This window comes from Myodes glareolus, chromosome 9 (genome assembly GCF_982192425.1).
Source record: "Myodes glareolus chromosome 9, mMyoGla1.1, whole genome shotgun sequence".
Taxonomy (NCBI): Eukaryota; Metazoa; Chordata; class Mammalia; order Rodentia; family Cricetidae; genus Myodes; species Myodes glareolus.
In genome coordinates this window covers 94,984,418-95,003,247 of record NC_142034.1, presented here as the reverse complement: position 1 = coordinate 95,003,247, position 18,830 = coordinate 94,984,418, and the positions used below count along the sequence as shown (strand labels likewise).

The following is an 18,830-nucleotide window of genomic DNA, read 5'->3' as shown; positions in this document are numbered from 1 at the left end:
CACTGCCCTCCAGAGCTGGTTCCTGTACACATGAGGGAATCTGCAGGGCAACCTTTAAGAGCCAGTGGCAAAGAGGTAGGGCCTTGTCACCAAGGTCCTTGGCTAGCTGATGAAAGGGAGATGCACAGACAATCAGATCATCAGCTAGGAAAAGGTCAGTAGAGCTCAATAGAGCCTCAGGGCCCACAGGGATCAAGGGGACCTACCCAACCTGTCAGCCAGAGGCCACATACACCTCAGAATCAGAGCACAGCTCAGGACACATATCAAAGGGTTCCCATGGGCTAAGCACAGGTGTCCTACACAGATGTTGGGTGATGAGAGGCTCAGCCAGCCATGGAGGGGTGAGCAGGTGAGGGGCGATGAGAACAGCATCTATGAGGCAGAGTGTACTCTGCAGACCACATGGCTTCCTCACAGGGATGCGCCAATACCTGCCCAGGAAACGCTCCTGTGCAGCTGTCCTTGGCAGCTGGACTGGTACAGGGAGGAGAAAGAAGCCACTGCAAGGTAACCACGCGAGTAGCCTCGTCAGCGGCAGAGACTGCACAAGGCCGAGCAGAGAGGATGGGCACAGCCCCGGGCCTGGAGAGGAGAGAGGGGAGGGCCAGCGGCGGCCAGGGCCGGCACACAGGGCTCCCAGCTCTCCAAACAGCATGCACAGCCTTTGGGAGGTCAGTGCTGGTCAGCTGCAGACACGTGGACGTCCTCAGCCTCCAAGTATCATCTATGGCCACATATCCAAGGGCCTAGCCGGGCAGGGTTGGCAAGCAGGCAGGCTCAGGCATCCCACCCCAGGCCCGGGGGATGCTCAGCTGCCCGCAGTGCCTCCTCACCCAGAGCCATGCCCATCATGGAAGTGCTGGCAAAGGCTCCAGAGAGCTCCACCCAGACACTGCCAACTCCAGTAGCATCCTGGTGGTGGCAGCAGGTACCGTTTCCAAGGAAGTGGGCTTCGAGCCTGCTCCTAAACTTTAGGGACTTGAACTCTAATATCTCCCCCAAAAGACCTTGAAAATTGTGCGTGGGAGGCCTCAGTAGAGGGAACCACGATGCCACTAGACAAGGCATCTGGGGTCCAGCACTGCCCATGCTCCCGTACTCACCTGTGTTAGAGCGTGGAAGAGGAGGTGGCTTGGCTGTGCCAGCCGCTGGCACTGACAGTGACTTGTACAGGGCTGTGTCCCGGTGCTCCTTGAAGCGCTCAGCAGCCATAAGAGCATTGGACAGCTCTTGGAGGGGCATGTTGTTGATGTCTGAGGAGAACGGGCTGAGCGGGTTCTCCAAGCTCATCAGCCAGCTGGTGTTCCCTGGGGGCGGGTAGTACCTCAAGCCTTAGGCCATACTTCTCAGAGCCACACCAACTCCTAGCACTGTCTCCAACAACTGATACCCATTCACACCCTCTGCTGCTCTAGACGAACACACGGAGGCCAGGCAGGCTAGGCTCAGACACACATCAGGGCAGAGGCTCCTGAGAGAGCCTGGAAGCCCAGAGCTATGTCCTTCTCCTTGCACCACATCCCGACAGACTGTTCCTGGACTTGGGGATCTTTGTTAAGCCTTCCTGTGACTGTCATGCCCCTGTTGCAAGCTAAACTCTAACCCAGGTCCTCAGAAAGTGACTATGTGGAAACAGGGCCAGGTGAGATCACATGGCTGGACCCCAGGCTAATGACTGATGTCCACAAATTAAGGATTTGGGTTCAACCATGAGGACAAGGAGAAAAGACAGCCACTTGCAGGCCTAGGAGAGGAATCAGAAGGAATCAGCCGTGCCCATATCTAGTCTCATCTTTGCTCTCTACATGGGGAGACTACACCTCTATAGGGTGAGCTACACTGTTTGTTTGTTTTTTTAATATTTATTTATTATGTATACAATATTGTCTGCATGTATGCCTGAAGGCCAGAAGAGGGCACCAGACCTCATTACAGATGGTTGTGAGCCACCATGTGGTTGCTGGGAATTGAACTCAGGACCTTTGGAAGAGCAGGCAGTGCTCTTAACCTCTGAGCCATCTCTCCAGCCCCACTGTTTGGTATTTTGCATGTGCCTCGGCCACCTCCCACCTCTGAGGACCAACATCAGAGTGAGCGCCTCAATACCCTATGCTTGTTCTGGGTCTACAGCCTGGAGAGGATCACTGACACCCTCTTAGGGATCTCAGTGTGCCTCCTTTCTCAGTACCTGTGGGCCTACGGACCAAGATTTCAGCCCAGCCCTGGGTCAGCAAAGGCACATAAGCTGCCAAATTTGTCTTCTCTGCTTTTGGAAGCTGAGTTCCTGCAGAAGCCTTCTCAGGCTTTGCTGCTGGTGCAGTTTGTGGTCCCAGAGGAGCAGGGCCACCTGGGGTGTGGGAAGCTGGAGTGTCCAAGGCACCAACTCGAAGGCCATGTCCTCCTAAAGACAAGGAGTTAAGAACTGATAACCACCACTTGCCCACTACAAAGTACCCAACACAGAGCAGACCCTTAGGCACAGAGCCCAGCCAGCCTGGAAGTACCTGGCCCATGCCCAAGGAAAGCTGGAGTAGGACAGCCCCAGACCTGGTTCTGGCCTCCTGGGCTGAGAGCAGCAAAAGAGACTAAAGTCTTGCCCACTAGAGCACAACTCATCAATCCCAGCAGAGACAGCTCTGGGGGAGCTGGACTCAGGCCCTTCGCCTGCAGGGCCCTGCTCCACTGATAAGCAGAGGTGTCATGCCTCTACACATGACTGAGACAACCGCGCCATTAGGAAGTGGCCAGTCATAAAGCTAGCCAGCAGTCCTTCAGCTTGAGGGGCCTTCTGCACACTGGGCCAAGCTGAGAGGCAGCTGAGGGTAAAAACTGACCTGACATGGAGCGGACCCGGTCCCGGGCCCCACGGGACATCTGCTGCCCAGCCTGCGACTCCAGTTTGGCTGGTGCTTCCTTTGTCTGCCTCACATGTACACCAGGATCAGAGCTAAGGACGTAAGCACCCATACAGAGTCAACCATGATCCCCAGGGGTTCCAGAACCACAGTGTACACAGAAGGAAGGGACAATCACCTTGACTCTGGGCCACCCTGCAGATCCCCTGAATCCAGGCCCAGCAACGAGCGGGTACCTGTCCCCACACTGGTCGTCACGGTGACGAGCTTATTTCCAACCAGCCAGGTCTTGGTCCTGCCCCCTGCCAGGAGGAACTCTCCCACAGGGGACCTGAAAAAACAAATGTGTCCACAACTCAGCAGGGCCTCAGGCGCCCAGAGCAGCTGCCCCTCCCATGTTCAGCGCCCCAGTCCTGTAGTACAGCACACACCTCTTGGGGACTGCAGTGAAGTTGGAGAACACGTATCGGGCCATCATGTCCAGACACGTTTCTGTGAGTTCCAAGTGGAGATTCTTCAAGCTGTCATCAGCCTGGGCCATAGAGTTCTCATCCGCGGACCCCAGGCTAGCACTGGTGAGCGATGTCTGGATTCTGCTGGAGAAGGAAACCATACCCGGGTCAGGGTCAGGGCTAAGAGAAGAACCATGCTGAGTCACCCACCACCAGGAGCCAAAGCTCAATGCATGCATGGCCAAGATGGCCTTGCTCAGAAAGCCCACCAGGCCCCGGGTGCAGCGGCCAGTAGAGCCACAACCTCACAAGCCATGTGGACCATGTCATCCCAGAGAAGAAGGGAGATAGGTGCCTCACAGCAAAGCCCTTCTGGCTGGAGCAGAGCTGAGAGACTGATGAGACCAAAACACCCTTGCCCCAAAGCACACAGGAGTTAGCCATGGCTGCAGCACACAGCTTAGTCATGCAGACTCAGAGAACACAGGAGGACAGAGCAAGATTGCATTCTGCCCACAGGGCCACCTCCTGTCATGGACGGGGAGTGGCTTGGGCTAAGTGAACTGGCATGCCTGCTGCAGGTCCACTCCCGCCCCAGGGACCAGAGGAAGGCCTTTGGAGCTTTGATTCTGACCTCAGTGCCGTAGCTCTTTACTCAACATTTTACTGATAAGGAATCTGCCAGGAAAAAAAGGAGTTGAGAGGGGTGTACTACTGAGCACCTCACTGCCCCCAGCTACCAGAGGCCACACAAAGGTGGAAGCCCAAGGCAGGCACTAGCAAGGAGCTGGATCTCAGGGTAGTAGAAGTCACATCCACAAAGGGCTTGCAGGTGAGGGAAAGATGCCCATCACTAGTACAGACAAAACTCACAGGAAGATGCTCACAGCCTCCCCTCCCAGGCTGGCCTCCACACCAGAGTCCTATACAAAAGCCTCTAGCTCCCTTTAGAAAGAAGCCCAAGAAGGAAATCTGCCCACAGAATATGATGCCACACTCAGACGAGTGTGCGTCCGCCAACCTGCACAAGTGCAACTTGGACTTACGGAACTCTTGCCCTAGTCTTTGAGGTACAGGCCTGCCGGGCGGGCACCAGCCCCCCAGTTTTCTCAGAACAGCCTCCTAGCTCTCTACTCGGGGCTCAGGCAATGACTTCCGAGGAGGCTGTGCAGCCAACTGTGCTAGTACAGGGCTTGGACAGAATGCAACCTTCCCTCCCCTTCGCCACCAGGCTCTGTTAGGCTGGGACCAGGTTGTCCTCCAGCTCTGGTCAGGGAGAGCCGCCAGCAGGCGAGGAGGTCATGCATGCAGCCCCATGCACCACCACCCGGGTGCTCACGGGGCCAAGCTCCAGGGTCTGTGCCCCCCGCCCGACACAGCCCCACTACCTGCGGACCACATGTTCAGACACACTGACGCTGCGGCACCGGAAGGCCTCGGCTGCACAGCTCTCTCTGAGTTCTTTCACAGGTGCAGAGTTATTCAGGCCTTGTTTGGGGGCTCTGGCTATCCTCAAACTACCGGGCGAGGAAGGAAGCCCCAAGCCCCAGAGAGCCCAGCTCCCGGGAATGGGAGAACAAGCCATTGGAGGGGTGAGGAGGAAAGGTCCCAGGCCACAGGGTCAAGATGGAGAGGTCCCGAGGGTGAGATGAACAAAAGAACCATGCCAAAGGACAGTGAGCAGGGGAAGAAACAGAAAACAAAAATGCATAAAAATACAGCTTGTAAATGCGACTGAGAAAATGTAAGGTTTCACGCATGATACCAAAACAAAAGACATTAGTGCAAATTAAATGTGTGTGGATCGCCCCGCACGGCAGATTCCAGGCTATGCTGACCAGATATCCCTGCCTACCACACAGAGAGGCCATCGAGGCCCAGCCTGGAACTCACTGTGGAAAGAGGCTAGTTCTCAACGCAAGGCCCATGAGCCCCTGAGAGGAGGAGGCTCCGGCCAAACTGCGGTTCTTCAGCCCCGGCTGTGGGGCTCGAGTGCAGCTGCACTGGAAAGTCTGGAAAGTGCCGTATCCCACCCGGGAGAGCTGAGGCAGCCCGCAGGGAGCGGGGCAGGCAGGGCAGCAGGGCGATGAGGTGCAAACACAACAATGAGGACTAGCACAGCTCTGCTTTCAGGTACGGCACAAGCGGCTGTGATGGTGAAGAGCGTGTTCCTGGTGAGCAAGCTCCAGAGGAAGACGGGTGGCTCTGGCTGAAAGCTGAGCTAACCAGAGACCATGGGGCCAAGCAGTGGATGTCTCTGGGTTCTCCCTGGCCAGGCCCAATCATAGCTCCCATCAGACATTCTTTTCCTCCTCTCCCAGTGCAGTGATAGCCAGCCCTATACATCTTGATCTCCAACGTGACAATATGTAAGCCTGGGCCAGAGAAGCCAGGATGCACATAGGATCCACGGGGCTGCAGACTACAAGCCAGCCTAGAAATGGGAGGTTCTAGAAACCTTTGCAGGTCCTGCCCAAAGGCATTTTAGGCCCAGGTGACCATGCATGGTGACATCCCCTCATTCCTAGTCCCATGTTCACTGGCCTAGAGGTCACAGCCTAGGGTCCCACCCAACTTGATACCAGGCAAGGCCCCAGCAAACCCCGAACCTTTTGGGCCTCTCATTGAGACTGGTGCTCCGTGCTCTGAAACTGTCCTTCTCAGGGGTATCATCAAAAGACAGGAGGACATTGGAACGCAGGCCCTGGAGTGGGGTGGAGACATAAGCTGTGAGAGGAACCATGGGAAAGCAAATCAGTTCTCCCCGAGCCATGCCAGCCTCAGGTTGAGTGCAATGAGGCGGCTCAGCAGAGCCAGCTCCTGGGTGCCACAGAGCTCCAACCCATTCCCACCTCCACCCATGGTCCTGTCCATTGCTAACGTCCCACGCCATCCATGACCCCTGAGCTAACCTTAGTAATATAGGGGACAAAATCCTTCCGGAAAGGCAGTCGGCACCTAATGAACCACATGGCTATGACATGATGGGCCAGACACACGATGTACTGATTGAACCTGGGGGAGAAGGCACAGCTCTAGCCTCCCTCTTGGATCAGTGAGAAAACGTCATGGGGCTCAGAATTCAGAACAGAGGCGGTAGGGCATCAGGAGACTCTTGAGCTTGGAGACCAGACTGATTTTCTGGGCCATGGCTGAGAAGGGGGACCCAGGACAACCAGACTTACTTGGAGGGATTGGTGTATGGCAGGGAGATAGCAAACACACTTGCGTATTGCTCTGCAGCGAAGTTTCTGTAGAGGTGGGGCAGCCTGGCCAGAGCTGTGACACAAGAACAGCCCTCAGGGGGGCCCAGGCAGCCAACAGGAACCACAGCTGCAGCTGACTGGCACCAGCACCCTGGGCTTCGTCTCTAAAGTCAGGGCAACTGTCCACAGCCACCAAAATATAACCTTCCAGCCCAGGCCTCAGCTCTCCATCCTGGCCAGGGACAGCACCCTATGGTTCCTAACCAAATCTGGCCCATGGCCTGCGCTACACGACCCCCACACAGCTGGCCACGGGTTCACATGTACAGGTGTGTACACAAGCAAACCAGACAAACTCACTGGACAGGAACTCCAGGAGGGGGATGGCCATACTGGCTGTGGCAGAAATGTGCGTCAGCTTCACTACCAGGACAGGCAGAGCCTTGATGATGATGTCAGGCATCTCTACGCTGCAGATGGCCAATGCCACCACGCACTGGCTGGCACAGCGGTAGATGAGGCCTTGCTCCAAGCAGTAAACCATCTCACGCTGAGGGAAGGAGGACATGAGATACAATGGGTCTACCTGCTACCAACTGGCATGGGCTCCTACCCAGGAGGCCCTGCTGCTCTGGGATACCAGGTCCTTCCCCAAGCTTTGTTTCCTTCTTTTGCCTGCTTTGAGATGGAGGAGAGTGGGGGCAAGTCTTAGAAGTGCCCCTCAATGCCTAAATGAGTCATTGTCACAGATGGTACCACCCTATGGCCAATAGAATGAAGCCACATATCCAGGTCACACCCCCACCATTCTGAGTCTCCCAAAGGACTGGCCTTGAGGAGAGGCACCAACTGATGCAGCAAGTACCTCCTGGTTGGTGTCTTCTATGAAGACAACTGCAAAATGACAGCTCAGGTCACAGACTGGGGCTTAATGCCCCAGAGTATTTCTGCTTTCCTGAAGCCAGCCCTCAGAAATATTTTGGGTTCAGAGAACCTCCATGATCTTTGACCCAGCTTGGGCAGTTGCTCCCTGGCACAGTGCACAGGGATATTCCATTCAAGCTGGGCCTGTGATGAAGTCACAGCGTCAGTTCCCAACTGGGCTGCAGTCAGGGACCTGGGCTCAGGGAAAGACAGGCCTGCGCTGAGCTCCAGTGCCTCCCCGGGCCGCTGGGCCTGTGAGCAGGCTCCTGACCAGAACATAACCTGGGGGACACGCAGAGGATGGCAGGAAATGGGCACTGCAGTGACTCTGACAAAAGACGTGCCACCAGGAGTCCTGACAGCCGACCGCACTCCTACAGCTGGTCTGGGCACCTACCAAGCAGAACTCCTCGAAGGGGGGGGGTGTCTTGCTGGGGACAAGAGGACAATGGGCACAGCCAAGGGCCATACCAAAGCCCACAGTTACAGAAAACTTACAAGTTCTGGGCCTGGGATTCAGCTGCCCTCACCCTGGCCCAGCAACCAACCAGTTTACAGCCCCTTTGTCCTGCTGCTCCTTTTCCCATCTCGCACCTGTTTGTTCTTGTCCAGATAGTTGTGGTACGATATTAATGCCGTCAGCACAGGGACCACAGCCAAGTGCAGATCGGTTCTTGAGAAGCCTTCTGGGGTACCTCTGAGCCGCTCAAGGGTCTTTGGGTCTGAAAGCTACCACATAAGACAGAGTCCTGAAACCCCTGCTCCACAGCAATATTTCTCAGGAGCAGGGGGCGCTAGGGAATCCCAAAAGGTCCCCTACTTCCTGGCAGAGGTCTTCCTGAGAAAACTCTCAATTTGTGACAATGTAGCAGGGGTGTTCTAGTCACAGAGACTCGGGACATATACATTCATAAGAAGGCCTTGGTTAGGGACCTGCAATGCACATGTCTGCGACGGGATGCGATGGGAACCCCGGCACAGTTTTGGCATTGTAGCCTGCTGGCACCAGGAGCACGGTCTGGAGACAAAGCTCATATGAAAGACAGAGCACCCCAGCTAGTGGTGAGGACCAGCCTCTATTTTGGAGGAGAAAGCCTAGATTATAGCCCAAGGTCACAGCCTACTGCAAAGTTCCGCAAATGTCACAAGAGGAGTTGGCACAGGGGCTCTGGTGGCATTACCATGGAGCAGAGGGCAGACGACAGTTGGTCAACATTGCAGGGGGAGGTGAAAATGAGGACTTTGTAGCGCAGTGACTCGGGCAGCTTGCTGAGTACCAGTTTCAGCACCTTCCAGTCGGTCTCCTAGGAGAGGAGATGGCTATGGTGGCGGGGCTCACCAGACCTTGGACAGAGGCCCGTCAGTACCTGGAACTGTGTGCTACTGCAAAGCCACAAAGCTTCTGGATTTCTGCTCCCTGACCTGTGTCCCTAAATTGTACAGGTAGCCACTTCTCAGAGAGAGACTGAACACTGGAGTGGTAGCCACCCTCCAGAGGCCAGGCTGAGGAGACCCAGAAGACAGCATTGCCTCCTCCACCTTCTTAGACGGTTCCCCAGGTCTGACTCTGCCTCCCTTACCTGCCCAGTGACGGCGCGGTAACTACCCGCCACTGCACAATACTGAGTGGTTCCCAACAGATACCCACCCTGACTTTTTGCACCAGCTGAACATCCAAAACACTGACACTGTGGCAAAAGAAAGCTGAACTACGTCAGAGGGTAGAAGGGAGCACACTCACCCATAGGCCGAGACTGCTGGCAGAGAGCCAACGTGTCAGCCCGAGGCCACAGCCGCAGGGAGGACACAAATGTAGCTCTCTGACTCCTGCCTGTACATGCCTATGAGAGACAGCCCTACTCCCAGAGCCAAATCATAGCAGTCCTGAACCCCTGACACCTGTGACAGGAGGCCTAGATACTCCTACGCAACAACCTGCCAGCTCCAGCCTCTCCTCCCAGTGCCCCCAACTCTCTCTGCCTTGGTCTCTTGCCTGGCATCTTTAGCAACTCTTACTGTACAAAACCATACCACCTGCTTCCAGCTGTTGCTGACTCCGGTCTCTAGAACCTTCTCTCAGCTTACCTGGTGGAGGTCCCTAAGACATGACTGTATCCACTCTCATGCTACACTGCCCACTTGTGGCTGCCCCACAAAGTGCCTGGTGATCTAGGGTTACTATTATCTGGCTACATATCTGAGTTGTTGCAAAACTTCATTCATACAAGGGTGAAAAAATGGGTTTATTTCAAGAATTTGATACCCCCAGGGCAGGGACAGCTCAGTCTGCCCTAACAGAGCCCAAAGAATGGGCCCATCTCACCTGCTTCAAACACTGCAGCAAGACGCGGAAGAGCAGGGAATAGGGTAGGTGGCCGAGTCGTACAGCAGGACCTGTAGGCACGGGGCTAGGTGGACCAGTTGGAGGTGAAAGAGGCCCACTGGCCTTCTTCTCAGAGGCCCTCTCCAGGTCCCTGTGAAGCAGGTGGACAAGCAACTGAGACAGTACTACACTGTGCAAGCCAGAACAGACATGATTCCCTGGCGCAGCTTGTGAATAACATCCCTCTGGACAGTTCCTCTTACATAGACTAACTGGGGCAGAGAACACCCAGCTTCAGCTAGTGGACAGTCCACCCCTAGAGTACGAGAGAGGCACCGTCACACATACATGCAGTTACAGACACAGTAAGGGCTGAATCTCACGACCCCATCCTTGTTGGGCAGTCCCAGCCGATGCAATGAATCAGCCCGCAGCAGCAGCAGGAAGTCAAAAGCCTGCCAGGGAGCAAAATGGTCATCCAGTCAAGCCAGGAGCCTGCCTCTGGGGCAGGCAGAGAAATCCTAACCATTAGCACTCTAAAGATAACTGACGCTGGTGTCCTACAGAGGGAGACTTCTCCCCAGTAGCTCTCTGGGTTCCCAGGTAACACCAAAAAGTCACCAACACCAAATGGCAAACTGTTCTCAGAGTTCCATCACTTCCCTACAGTGACAGACTAGGCCAGGATCCTTACAGAGCAGGCTACACACTGAGCCTGGGAGTCCCCAGCGGAGGCATTAGCATGGCACACAGTCAACGGCCGTCCCCTCGCCCTCTCGCTACTAGCTCCATCTAAGGGAGCCCATGCTATAGCGTACTGAGAGATTCTCTAGCACTGGAACTATACGCCAACACTAGAAGCCAGTGTGTGACTGCAGAGGGGTGAGTCACAAAGGTACAAGGAGTATAGGCCAAGAAAAGGCAGTAGGTTCTTGGCAAAACAGACCCGGCAGATGCCGAGGAGAAAAGGGCCTTGTGCAGGACCCTCCCTAGGCCACCTACTTACAGGTCTAAGGCAACATGCGGGGGGGGGGGGGCCCGCCCGGCAGTCTCACCTGCAGCCGGATGCTGCTGGCGATGGGCAGGGAGTAGCCATGCTTGTAGTGGAGCTGGATGTGGCTAACGAGGGTCTCATACACCCGAGTGGCATGGCTGGCAGGCAAGGTGTATAGCTTGGTCTGCAAGAAAGAGTGCACCAATCCTACAACAGCAGTCAGGGAGATGGCGCCTTTGACCCAGGTGCGCGCGGAACATCAGTTCAGCCTCGCCCCGTTGTCCTCTAGGCTTCAGTCAGCGCCATCCCTCTATGTGCCCATCTCATCAGCAGGGAATCGGGTAGCAAATTAGGAAGCACATCCAATGAGTACTATAGCCTTTAATCCCGGCACTCGGGAGGCAGAGGCAGGCGGATCTCTGTGAGTTCAAGGCCAGCCTGGTCTACATAGTGAGTTCCAGGACAGCCAGGACTGTTTCACAGAGAAACCCAGTTTTGAAAAACAAAAACAAAAAAACACAACAAAAACCGGTGAGTACTGCACAGTTGTGGCCTGACCCATTCCTCACGTACCATAAAGTGGTTTTTAGTCCTCCAGGACAAAGTGACGTCAACAAGGCCAGCCTGGGTGAAGAAAATACACTGCAGGCCCCCAGCCCATCACAACACGGTCTTGGCACTCGCGCTGGGAATACGGCTCCCCAACCCCATACTGTCCCAACAAGGTTCTGGCCCTCCCTGGCAGGTGACAGCGGCCTTGGGGACCCAAGGGGCCTCACGGTCTCTGAGCCTTGGAAGTAAGCAGTGCGTACTGGTAAACTCGTCGCCGTTTTTGGGTTGCTGATGTTTGGTTGTTTGGCTTTGGTTTGGGTTTTGATTGTTTTGTTTTCCTGGCTTGCCAGGAATTCTCCATATTCGCTGGCCTTGAACTCAGAGGTCAGTCTGCCTCTTTCTCAGAGTGCTAGGATTAAAGGTGTGCCCGCACTCAACTCTCTTCTTTTAAAGACAACTGATATAGCTATTTTCCCTAGTCTCAGAACACACCATCCAAAGTCCTGCCCCAGATGACTTGAGGTGATACTTTTTCTTTTTTTTTTTCCAAGACAGGGTTTCTCTGTGTAGCCCTGGCTGTCCTGAAACTCTCTCTGTAGACCAGGCTGGCCTCAAACTCACAGTGATCTGCCTGCCTCTGCCTCCCGAGTCCTAGAATTAAAGGAGTGTGCCACCATGCCCTGCTGAGTGAAAAATTCAACACAAACCACATTCAGGAATGACAATTTGGGAAGGACATCTGGGGCCTTAGACAGCTGCAGAGAATCTAACCCTCTGTGGGAGTCTACATATTGAACCAGGTAGAGCCATGCCATTTACATTGTAAGGAAATGAACAGGCCGAGACTTTGCCTCCAACAGAACACAGCTCAGTCTATAGCCAGGAACTCGCCTTACAGCTGGACTTCCAAGGTAGGGCACGCAACACATGAAGAAGTTTCCCTCCCACCCTATCCAGACCATGTGACCCACAGTAGTCACTCCTTTCCAACAGAGCAGGAAGGCGAAGAGCACAGAGCTCTTTGCAGGCCTATAAACCTTTCCAGATAGCGGCCGGAGGAGCTCCATGAGTAGGTCAGCCTGCACTGCACAGTAAGACCCTGGAGAGAGCTAGGCATGGTGGCACATGCCTTTAATCACAATACTTGGGAGGCAGAGGCAGGCAGATCTCTAAGTTTGAGAATAGTTTGGTCTGTATAGCGAGATCCAGGACAGCCAGGGTTACTTTATAGTAACCAATCGCCAACAAGCCTGATGACCTGAATTTGATTCCTGTAATACACAGAGCCAAAGGAGAAAATCATAAAAGTTGTCTGTCCTCAGCCAGGCGGTGGTGGCTCACACCTTTAATCCCAGCACTCCAGAGGCAGAGGCTGGCAGAGCTCTGTGAGTTCGAGGTCAGCCTGGTCTACAGAGTGAGTTCCAGGACAGGCTCCAGAGCTACACAGAGAAACCCTGTCTCAAAAAACCAAAAAAAAAGGAAAAAGAAAAAGAAACAAATGTGTGTGCTAGGAGGTAAGCATCACAGAGTGCACCTATTCCCAGCAACTAGAGAAGGGGAGGCAGGGAGATCATGAATTCAAAATCAGCCTTGGAAAGATAATGAGTTTCTTTCAACAAGAGAAGAAAAAAGAAATAAAGACAAATCCCAGAAGTGACTTGGCTGTGGAGAACCATGTGCTCTGACGGAGAAGTCAGAACTCATGTGGTAGTGAGGAGCAGCCTGCGTCCACACAGTGCAGCAGGCTGACCATGACAGCGCTGACCTACAGTCCTGGCACCTGGAGACGGAAGAGGATCAAGAGTTCAAGACCAGTCTAGCCTATATGGATACTATCTTTAAAAAAAAAAAAAATGGGACTACAGAGATGGAGGGGAAAGTACCTGTCATTCACACATAAGGACCAGCATTTGGGTCCCCAGAACCCACACACAGAATGTGGTAGCGCACGTCTGTACCCCAACGCTACTATGGGGAGATTTCAGGCCAGCTAGCCTGAGTAGTCAGTGGCAAACAGGAGACCTGTCTCAAATAAGGTGGACAATGAGGACAACACCTGAAGTTATTCCCTGACCGCCAAGTGTTTATTATGGCATGAGTGTGTCTTCACTCACACACACACGAACACATTAAACAACAGAAAACCAAACCAAACCGCACCTGCGCTGGGTCCTCACGTGTGTACCATGTTGATGCGGCGTCTCACTAGGCAGCCCAGGCTGACTGTGGGGATAGTGACACAGCCTTGGGAACATATTTACAAGCAATGAGCTCCTCACTGTAAAGGGGAGGAACTGTGTCCTATGTGAAGTGATCTGAATAAAGCTGCCTCAAAGGGAAATAGCTACAGGACAAGCACGGGCTTCCTCTACACAGCGGTACAGAGGGAGCCAGCTCTGGGCAGCACAGACACACTGTGTGTGTCAGAAGTGTGAACAGCAAGGGGCTCACCCACTGCAGGCCACTCACACCTTGGTCACGCCTTCCAACTGCTGCCTGCTTTACCACTCAACCCTGTAAACCGGTCAGAGCTGGGTCTTCCAGGAGATGCACCTCTTTAGAGCCGTTTCCAGCAGGAGCAGACAGAAACTAGTCTTCTCACCCTTCCGGAGCACCCACCTGAAGGATGACCAGGAGCCCCAGGACTGCAGTCTTCACATCCTCCAGGGAGGCTGAGTACACTGCCACATCCCTTTCTTCCAGATCCAGGGGGACAGAGAGAGAGCGTGCCATCACCTTCCAAGAGACCAGTACGTGAGTTCCAATTCAGGGTTCCCACAAATACCTTCTCTTGTACTTCTCAGGAGGGAAGATACACTTTTACACAGTGGCTGCTCACAGACTACATTTCAACACTGAGAGGACAAAGTGACTAGGCCGGGAGGGGAGGGCCACAGCCTGCATCTCAGTTCTGCGCTATCCTTCACTTGTCCAGCCCAGATCCCTGCAGGAAGGACACTACCAAGCAGCGAGGTGGCTCAACATAGCCTCTTGACACCACACATCTGCTGGGAGGGATGTCCCTGCCCATGGAGACAGCCACTAGTCACAATGATAAGAATGGAGCAGAGCCCAAAAGATGCTCAGTCCACAGGGCTTTGTCAATACCAGCCCAGACCTCTAGAGGGTTCTCACTTTTTCAATGATGTCCAGTAGACTGTTGAAGTGGTGTGTGTGGCAGCCTTCTGCCAGGTCCACCAGCAGCTGGGTGGCCAACTTTCGGACCTGGTGGTCTTTATCCTCGGGAATGTGGGAGAGCTGCGAGATGACCACTGAGTTAATCAGTTCCTCCTGCATTGGGCACAAGTTGGAGAAGGTGAGCTTCCAGTTCCACAGTGGACACACTGTGATCCCTCAGGACACAGACCCAAAGCAGTTAAGGTGTCACTACCGACGGCAGAAAAGCTGGACGATGAAGGACACTTCCCTTAGCCTTTGTAAGATCCTGGATCCCATCTCTGACCTACACATATACCAAGAACCCTCCTCAGTGGAGGCCATGATCAGTATGAGTGTGTGTATGTGCTGGGCACAGGGAAACCCTGACATCAAAGATCCTACTGTAACAAGGACACCGTGAGGAGAGCTTTCACGGGGCTAGTGAAGGCAACAGAAAAGGGCACACGAAGACCAACTCTGGTGACAACAGAGGATCAGAGGCCCTTTCTGAGCCCTGAGCGGGAATGGATGGGACTGTGGCAGAGGTAAGCGAAGGGCAATATGGGGTACAGAAAGGCTAGGAGGGGAGAGAAGGAGAAGCGATTACAGAAACAAACACCACACACTAGACTGTTTGGAAGGGTGCAGGTACGGGTCAGTGGCAGCTCATGGACTAACAGGTTCCTTCCCCAGAATAACAGACAGAAGACTTCGGAAGTCAGACCAGATTTCTCAGAAACTCTTGGTCTGAGTGGGGCCTAGGCCGGAACTCCACAAGTGCAAGCACCTGCCTTGCTTCTCAGCAACCTTCAGGCCCAGTAGAACCTGACCAGGAACCACAGATAAATAAGCCATTGAGTGCGTCAGGAGGGACAAAGCCCGAGTCCGTACCTCGTAGAACTGCCTGTTGATGAGCAGCACGAAGGACAGCACGTCCAGCACCTTGATGCGCACGGCACTGCGGCACTCGTTCCTAGGAGAGGCAAGCGTGCTTCAGCTGGCTGATAACACTTCACCCCGGCACGTGCACACTGGGCACAAAAGCCCAGCTTTGGACCACCCTCATGGAATCCGTCAACAACCCAACCAAGACAGAGTAAAAGGGCAACCTTCAGAGGCCATTTTGTTTTTCTCGAGACAGGGTTTCTCTGTGGCTTTGGAGCCTGTCCTGGAACTCGCTCAAACTCACAGAGATGCACCTGTCTCTGCCTCCCGAGTGCTGGGATTTAAAGGTGTGCACCACCACCACCGGGCCAGAGGCCATCTGTATGGACCATCCTGTGCACAAGAGGACACTATCCTACTGAAAAGCCAACCTCCCCACTAATCAAGAACTGTGATTTTGGAGAATCTCCCCGAGGTCTTGGACAGGTCCCTGGTGAAGAAGGGGGTCACAGAGGCTTTGCTACCTGAAGAACCTGTCCATTAACAACTGCAAGTTCTGGATCCAGCCGTCCTTGGCTGGGTGGATGGATTGGGCTCTGTAGGATATCAAGTTTAAGAGAGAAGATTCCTGTAAAGGAAGACAATTCTAGGGTCAGTGAGCCATTTCCTCCTGCAGATGCTACCGACCTGCCGCGGCGAGGCTGATGGCCCAGGAGCACCCAGTTTGCTCAGAGATTAGCTACCTCAGCCCCGTGGGGAATTAGCAAAAGCAAAAAGATCTGGAAGTGAGGAACTCATGTCAAACCCATGGAACCGCATGGCGACAAGCAGAGTAATCCTGGCAAAACGACGGCTGCCCCTGGGAGAACCGGCCCCTGCAGAACCAGCCCAGAACCCCTCTGCACAGGTGGGAGGAACTGATGGCTAGGCTAGCACGAACTCTTTAGCAAACCCACACAAGCCTGCTAGCTGATGCCTGCCAGGCTTCCTGCTGGAGCACAGATCCAGGAACACGGGAACCTGTCCATCTTTACTTGAAAATCAGAACCATCGGAACCATCCCCACAGCCCCACCAGCATAGGGTCCTTACAGGTCTCTGGTCTGCATAGCTCTCCACCAGTTCATAATATCTTTCCTGAGAGCCATGGAATTCATTCTGGTCACACAGCTCCTCCACAGTGGTCAGCAGGTCATGGACGATGGTCCTGAGTTCTGGGCTGTCCAGGTTCTATAGTACCAAGATATACCACAGAAACTAATTTCCTTTACCCTCTGAACACAGCTTAAGGGGAGCTCATACAAACACACCCCACACACACCACCCCCTCTTCTCTCACTCACAGCCACACTTTAATTAGGCTCTGAGAGGGATATGGAAACCGTTGCTTTGGCCCATTTCCTACCACAGGAATGGAGGGTGAGCCTATGAAAGCTGGTCTGGAGAGGAGAGCAAACAGGAGGTAAAAACACTACAGCTCCAAACCCTTGCCTGCTTCTCCCGAGTTCCAATACCTTTGAATTTCAGAAATGTGGCCTCCAACCCCCTCTACTAAACCCAAAGTACCTCCTGGTCAGCCCATTTGACCAACTACAGCTCAACTTGGACCTTGCCACATCCCAGTTTTCCCTTCCCCTGATGCCCTTTCCATCAGCTGTCCCAGGCTGAGCTCATGCTGAACGCTAACCTCGTCACCCACAGCCCTGCATTCATGGGAATCTGTGGTCCTGGTATTTTCTTTAGCACTGTGGTCAGCACTCACTAATGTCCTCCAAAGTCACAAATGGCAGTGTAGATGCTCTGGAAATTTCCTTAGGACCTATTCAAGCCACGGAGGTGACTTGTCCTGTCACTTGGTCTGCCCTGGACAACTAGCTCAGCCCTTGCTCACCTACTACATATTCCTGTCTACAGTCAAAATAATGGAGCATACCTGGAAAAACAAGATCTGCTCTTCAAAGGAAGACAAGTTAGCACCACCAAGAACCACCAGCAAACAGTCACGCTAAGCTTTCAGACCCCAAGAAAGGCCCAAATGCACGGAAGGAATGCACACATGCCCCCATCAGGGACAGGCCTGTCTGGGGTCTTAGCCCTTCCTGGCAAGTCTGCCTTACCTGGAGTTGCTGAAGCAGTCGTTCAATAATGTCCAGCAGAATATCCCATGTCACAGCCTGGAGCTCCTTTCTATACTTCTTGATGAGTCTTGTTATGGACAGAACAATCTCATATGACACCACCTCATTAGGACAGGTCATAGCCTGAAACACAGTGCACGGAGCACAGAGATCAGCTGCTATTTGCTCACTTAGAGGAAGCCCCCCTCCCTTCCTGTTTTAGAAATGAGTGTAAAAATACATAGATGGGCAGCACTTAGCACACATGCCTGCAACGCATACGTGGAGCCCAGAAAGGAATTTGTTATGTAAGATCCAAGACCCAAAGCCCCTACCTCCAAAAGGCCACACTTAGGGGAGTCAGTCACTTCAAAATCTAGACCTGGAGTGCTGTCACAGCACAAAGTGACAGGCGCTAAGTTCTGGTGCCAGCAAGGCAATGCGCAAAGACTACACCCTGCACAGCCCCGCAAGACCCCTGCAGACCCGGAGACCGTACAACCAGACGAAAGGCAGTTTGTCTGAGCAATTCTGCTGTAAGATGAGGATCCCAGAATCCCAGCTCATCAGGGAACCATGAGACTAAATACAAGCACACACAGAGTTCTCTGGACACCACGGTACCACAGAACAAAAGCAATGCTGTGAACGCCATCTGGAGAGATGGCGAGATTATCACTTGACAAACTGGAAGCAGCACTGAGAGGAGGAACGCCGACCCAGAGGCAACACTGAGTAGTTCGGCACTGACAGGCAGGAGATGAAATTCGTAAGCTAAACACTGTCCTGAGAAAAACCCTTCCATAGCCCTAATCTTACCCACAGTTAAAAACACGTGACTCAGACACAGCTGCTCGGCTGCAACAGCCAGACAGGTGGGCAAGCCTGATGTAAGATCTCCCACTTTTCCCAACCCATTGCGGTATGGAAAACCCTTTACCTCATAAAAAGATGGCAACACAGATGTGGGGGAGTTCTTGAGAGAATAGAGTCGGTGAGCTCCCCAGAGTGCCATCCCCACGAAGAACACGGCTCCTCTCAGCAGTGGGGCATCTTCCATGTATGATCTGAAAGTGTTCCCAGGAAGGCAGATGTGAGCACAGTCCCAGGTCGGTGTGGGGTAGCTGGGCTGACAGTGTCCCCAGAAGACACCTTGTACTTATGGTGCAGAAGCACAGTTGGTGGAACACGGAGGAAGGTGGAGGACAGTAGCCACTGTAATTCCTCCACGACCTGTTCAGTCACTGCGGATCACCATGGGCTATCGTTCACATTAGACAATGGAACTCTGATGTGAGTAACACAACCCTGAGCCTCCTGGTGCTAACACCCTGATGAAGCCAGAGACTCAAGAATCCCAC

The 18,830-nt window shown here is 53.7% G+C and overlaps 1 protein-coding gene across 8 annotated transcripts in view; it reads right to left on the bottom strand.

The window, feature by feature from the left end:
- The window catches only part of Tsc2 (TSC complex subunit 2), a 34,869-nt gene that overhangs the window by 4,973 nt on the left and 11,066 nt on the right, over positions 1-18,830 (bottom strand). The window contains exons 10-32 of one of the 8 annotated variants that reach the window (XM_048436238.3): positions 18,410-18,536; positions 17,470-17,613; positions 16,445-16,582; positions 15,878-15,981; positions 15,360-15,441; positions 14,445-14,600; positions 13,929-14,045; positions 10,819-10,941; positions 10,112-10,218; positions 9,764-9,914; positions 8,622-8,744; positions 8,035-8,169; positions 6,877-7,066; positions 6,496-6,589; positions 6,223-6,325; positions 5,920-6,014; positions 4,699-4,827; positions 3,290-3,454; positions 3,037-3,189; positions 2,838-2,950; positions 2,192-2,404; positions 1,107-1,310; positions 435-503 (exon numbers count right to left, since the gene is read on the bottom strand). In XM_048436238.3, coding sequence (XP_048292195.1) covers positions 435-503; positions 1,107-1,310; positions 2,192-2,404; positions 2,838-2,950; positions 3,037-3,189; positions 3,290-3,454; positions 4,699-4,827; positions 5,920-6,014; positions 6,223-6,325; positions 6,496-6,589; positions 6,877-7,066; positions 8,035-8,169; positions 8,622-8,744; positions 9,764-9,914; positions 10,112-10,218; positions 10,819-10,941; positions 13,929-14,045; positions 14,445-14,600; positions 15,360-15,441; positions 15,878-15,981; positions 16,445-16,582; positions 17,470-17,613; positions 18,410-18,536 — 3,035 coding nt within the window. The remainder of the gene's footprint in view (positions 1-434; positions 504-1,106; positions 1,311-2,191; positions 2,405-2,837; positions 2,951-3,036; positions 3,190-3,289; positions 3,455-4,698; positions 4,828-5,919; positions 6,015-6,222; positions 6,326-6,495; positions 6,590-6,876; positions 7,067-8,034; positions 8,170-8,621; positions 8,745-9,763; positions 9,915-10,111; positions 10,219-10,818; positions 10,942-13,928; positions 14,046-14,444; positions 14,601-15,359; positions 15,442-15,877; positions 15,982-16,444; positions 16,583-17,469; positions 17,614-18,409; positions 18,537-18,830) is intronic. The other 7 variants (XM_048436239.3, XM_048436240.3, XM_048436241.3 and 4 more) reach the window with 7 other exon arrangements.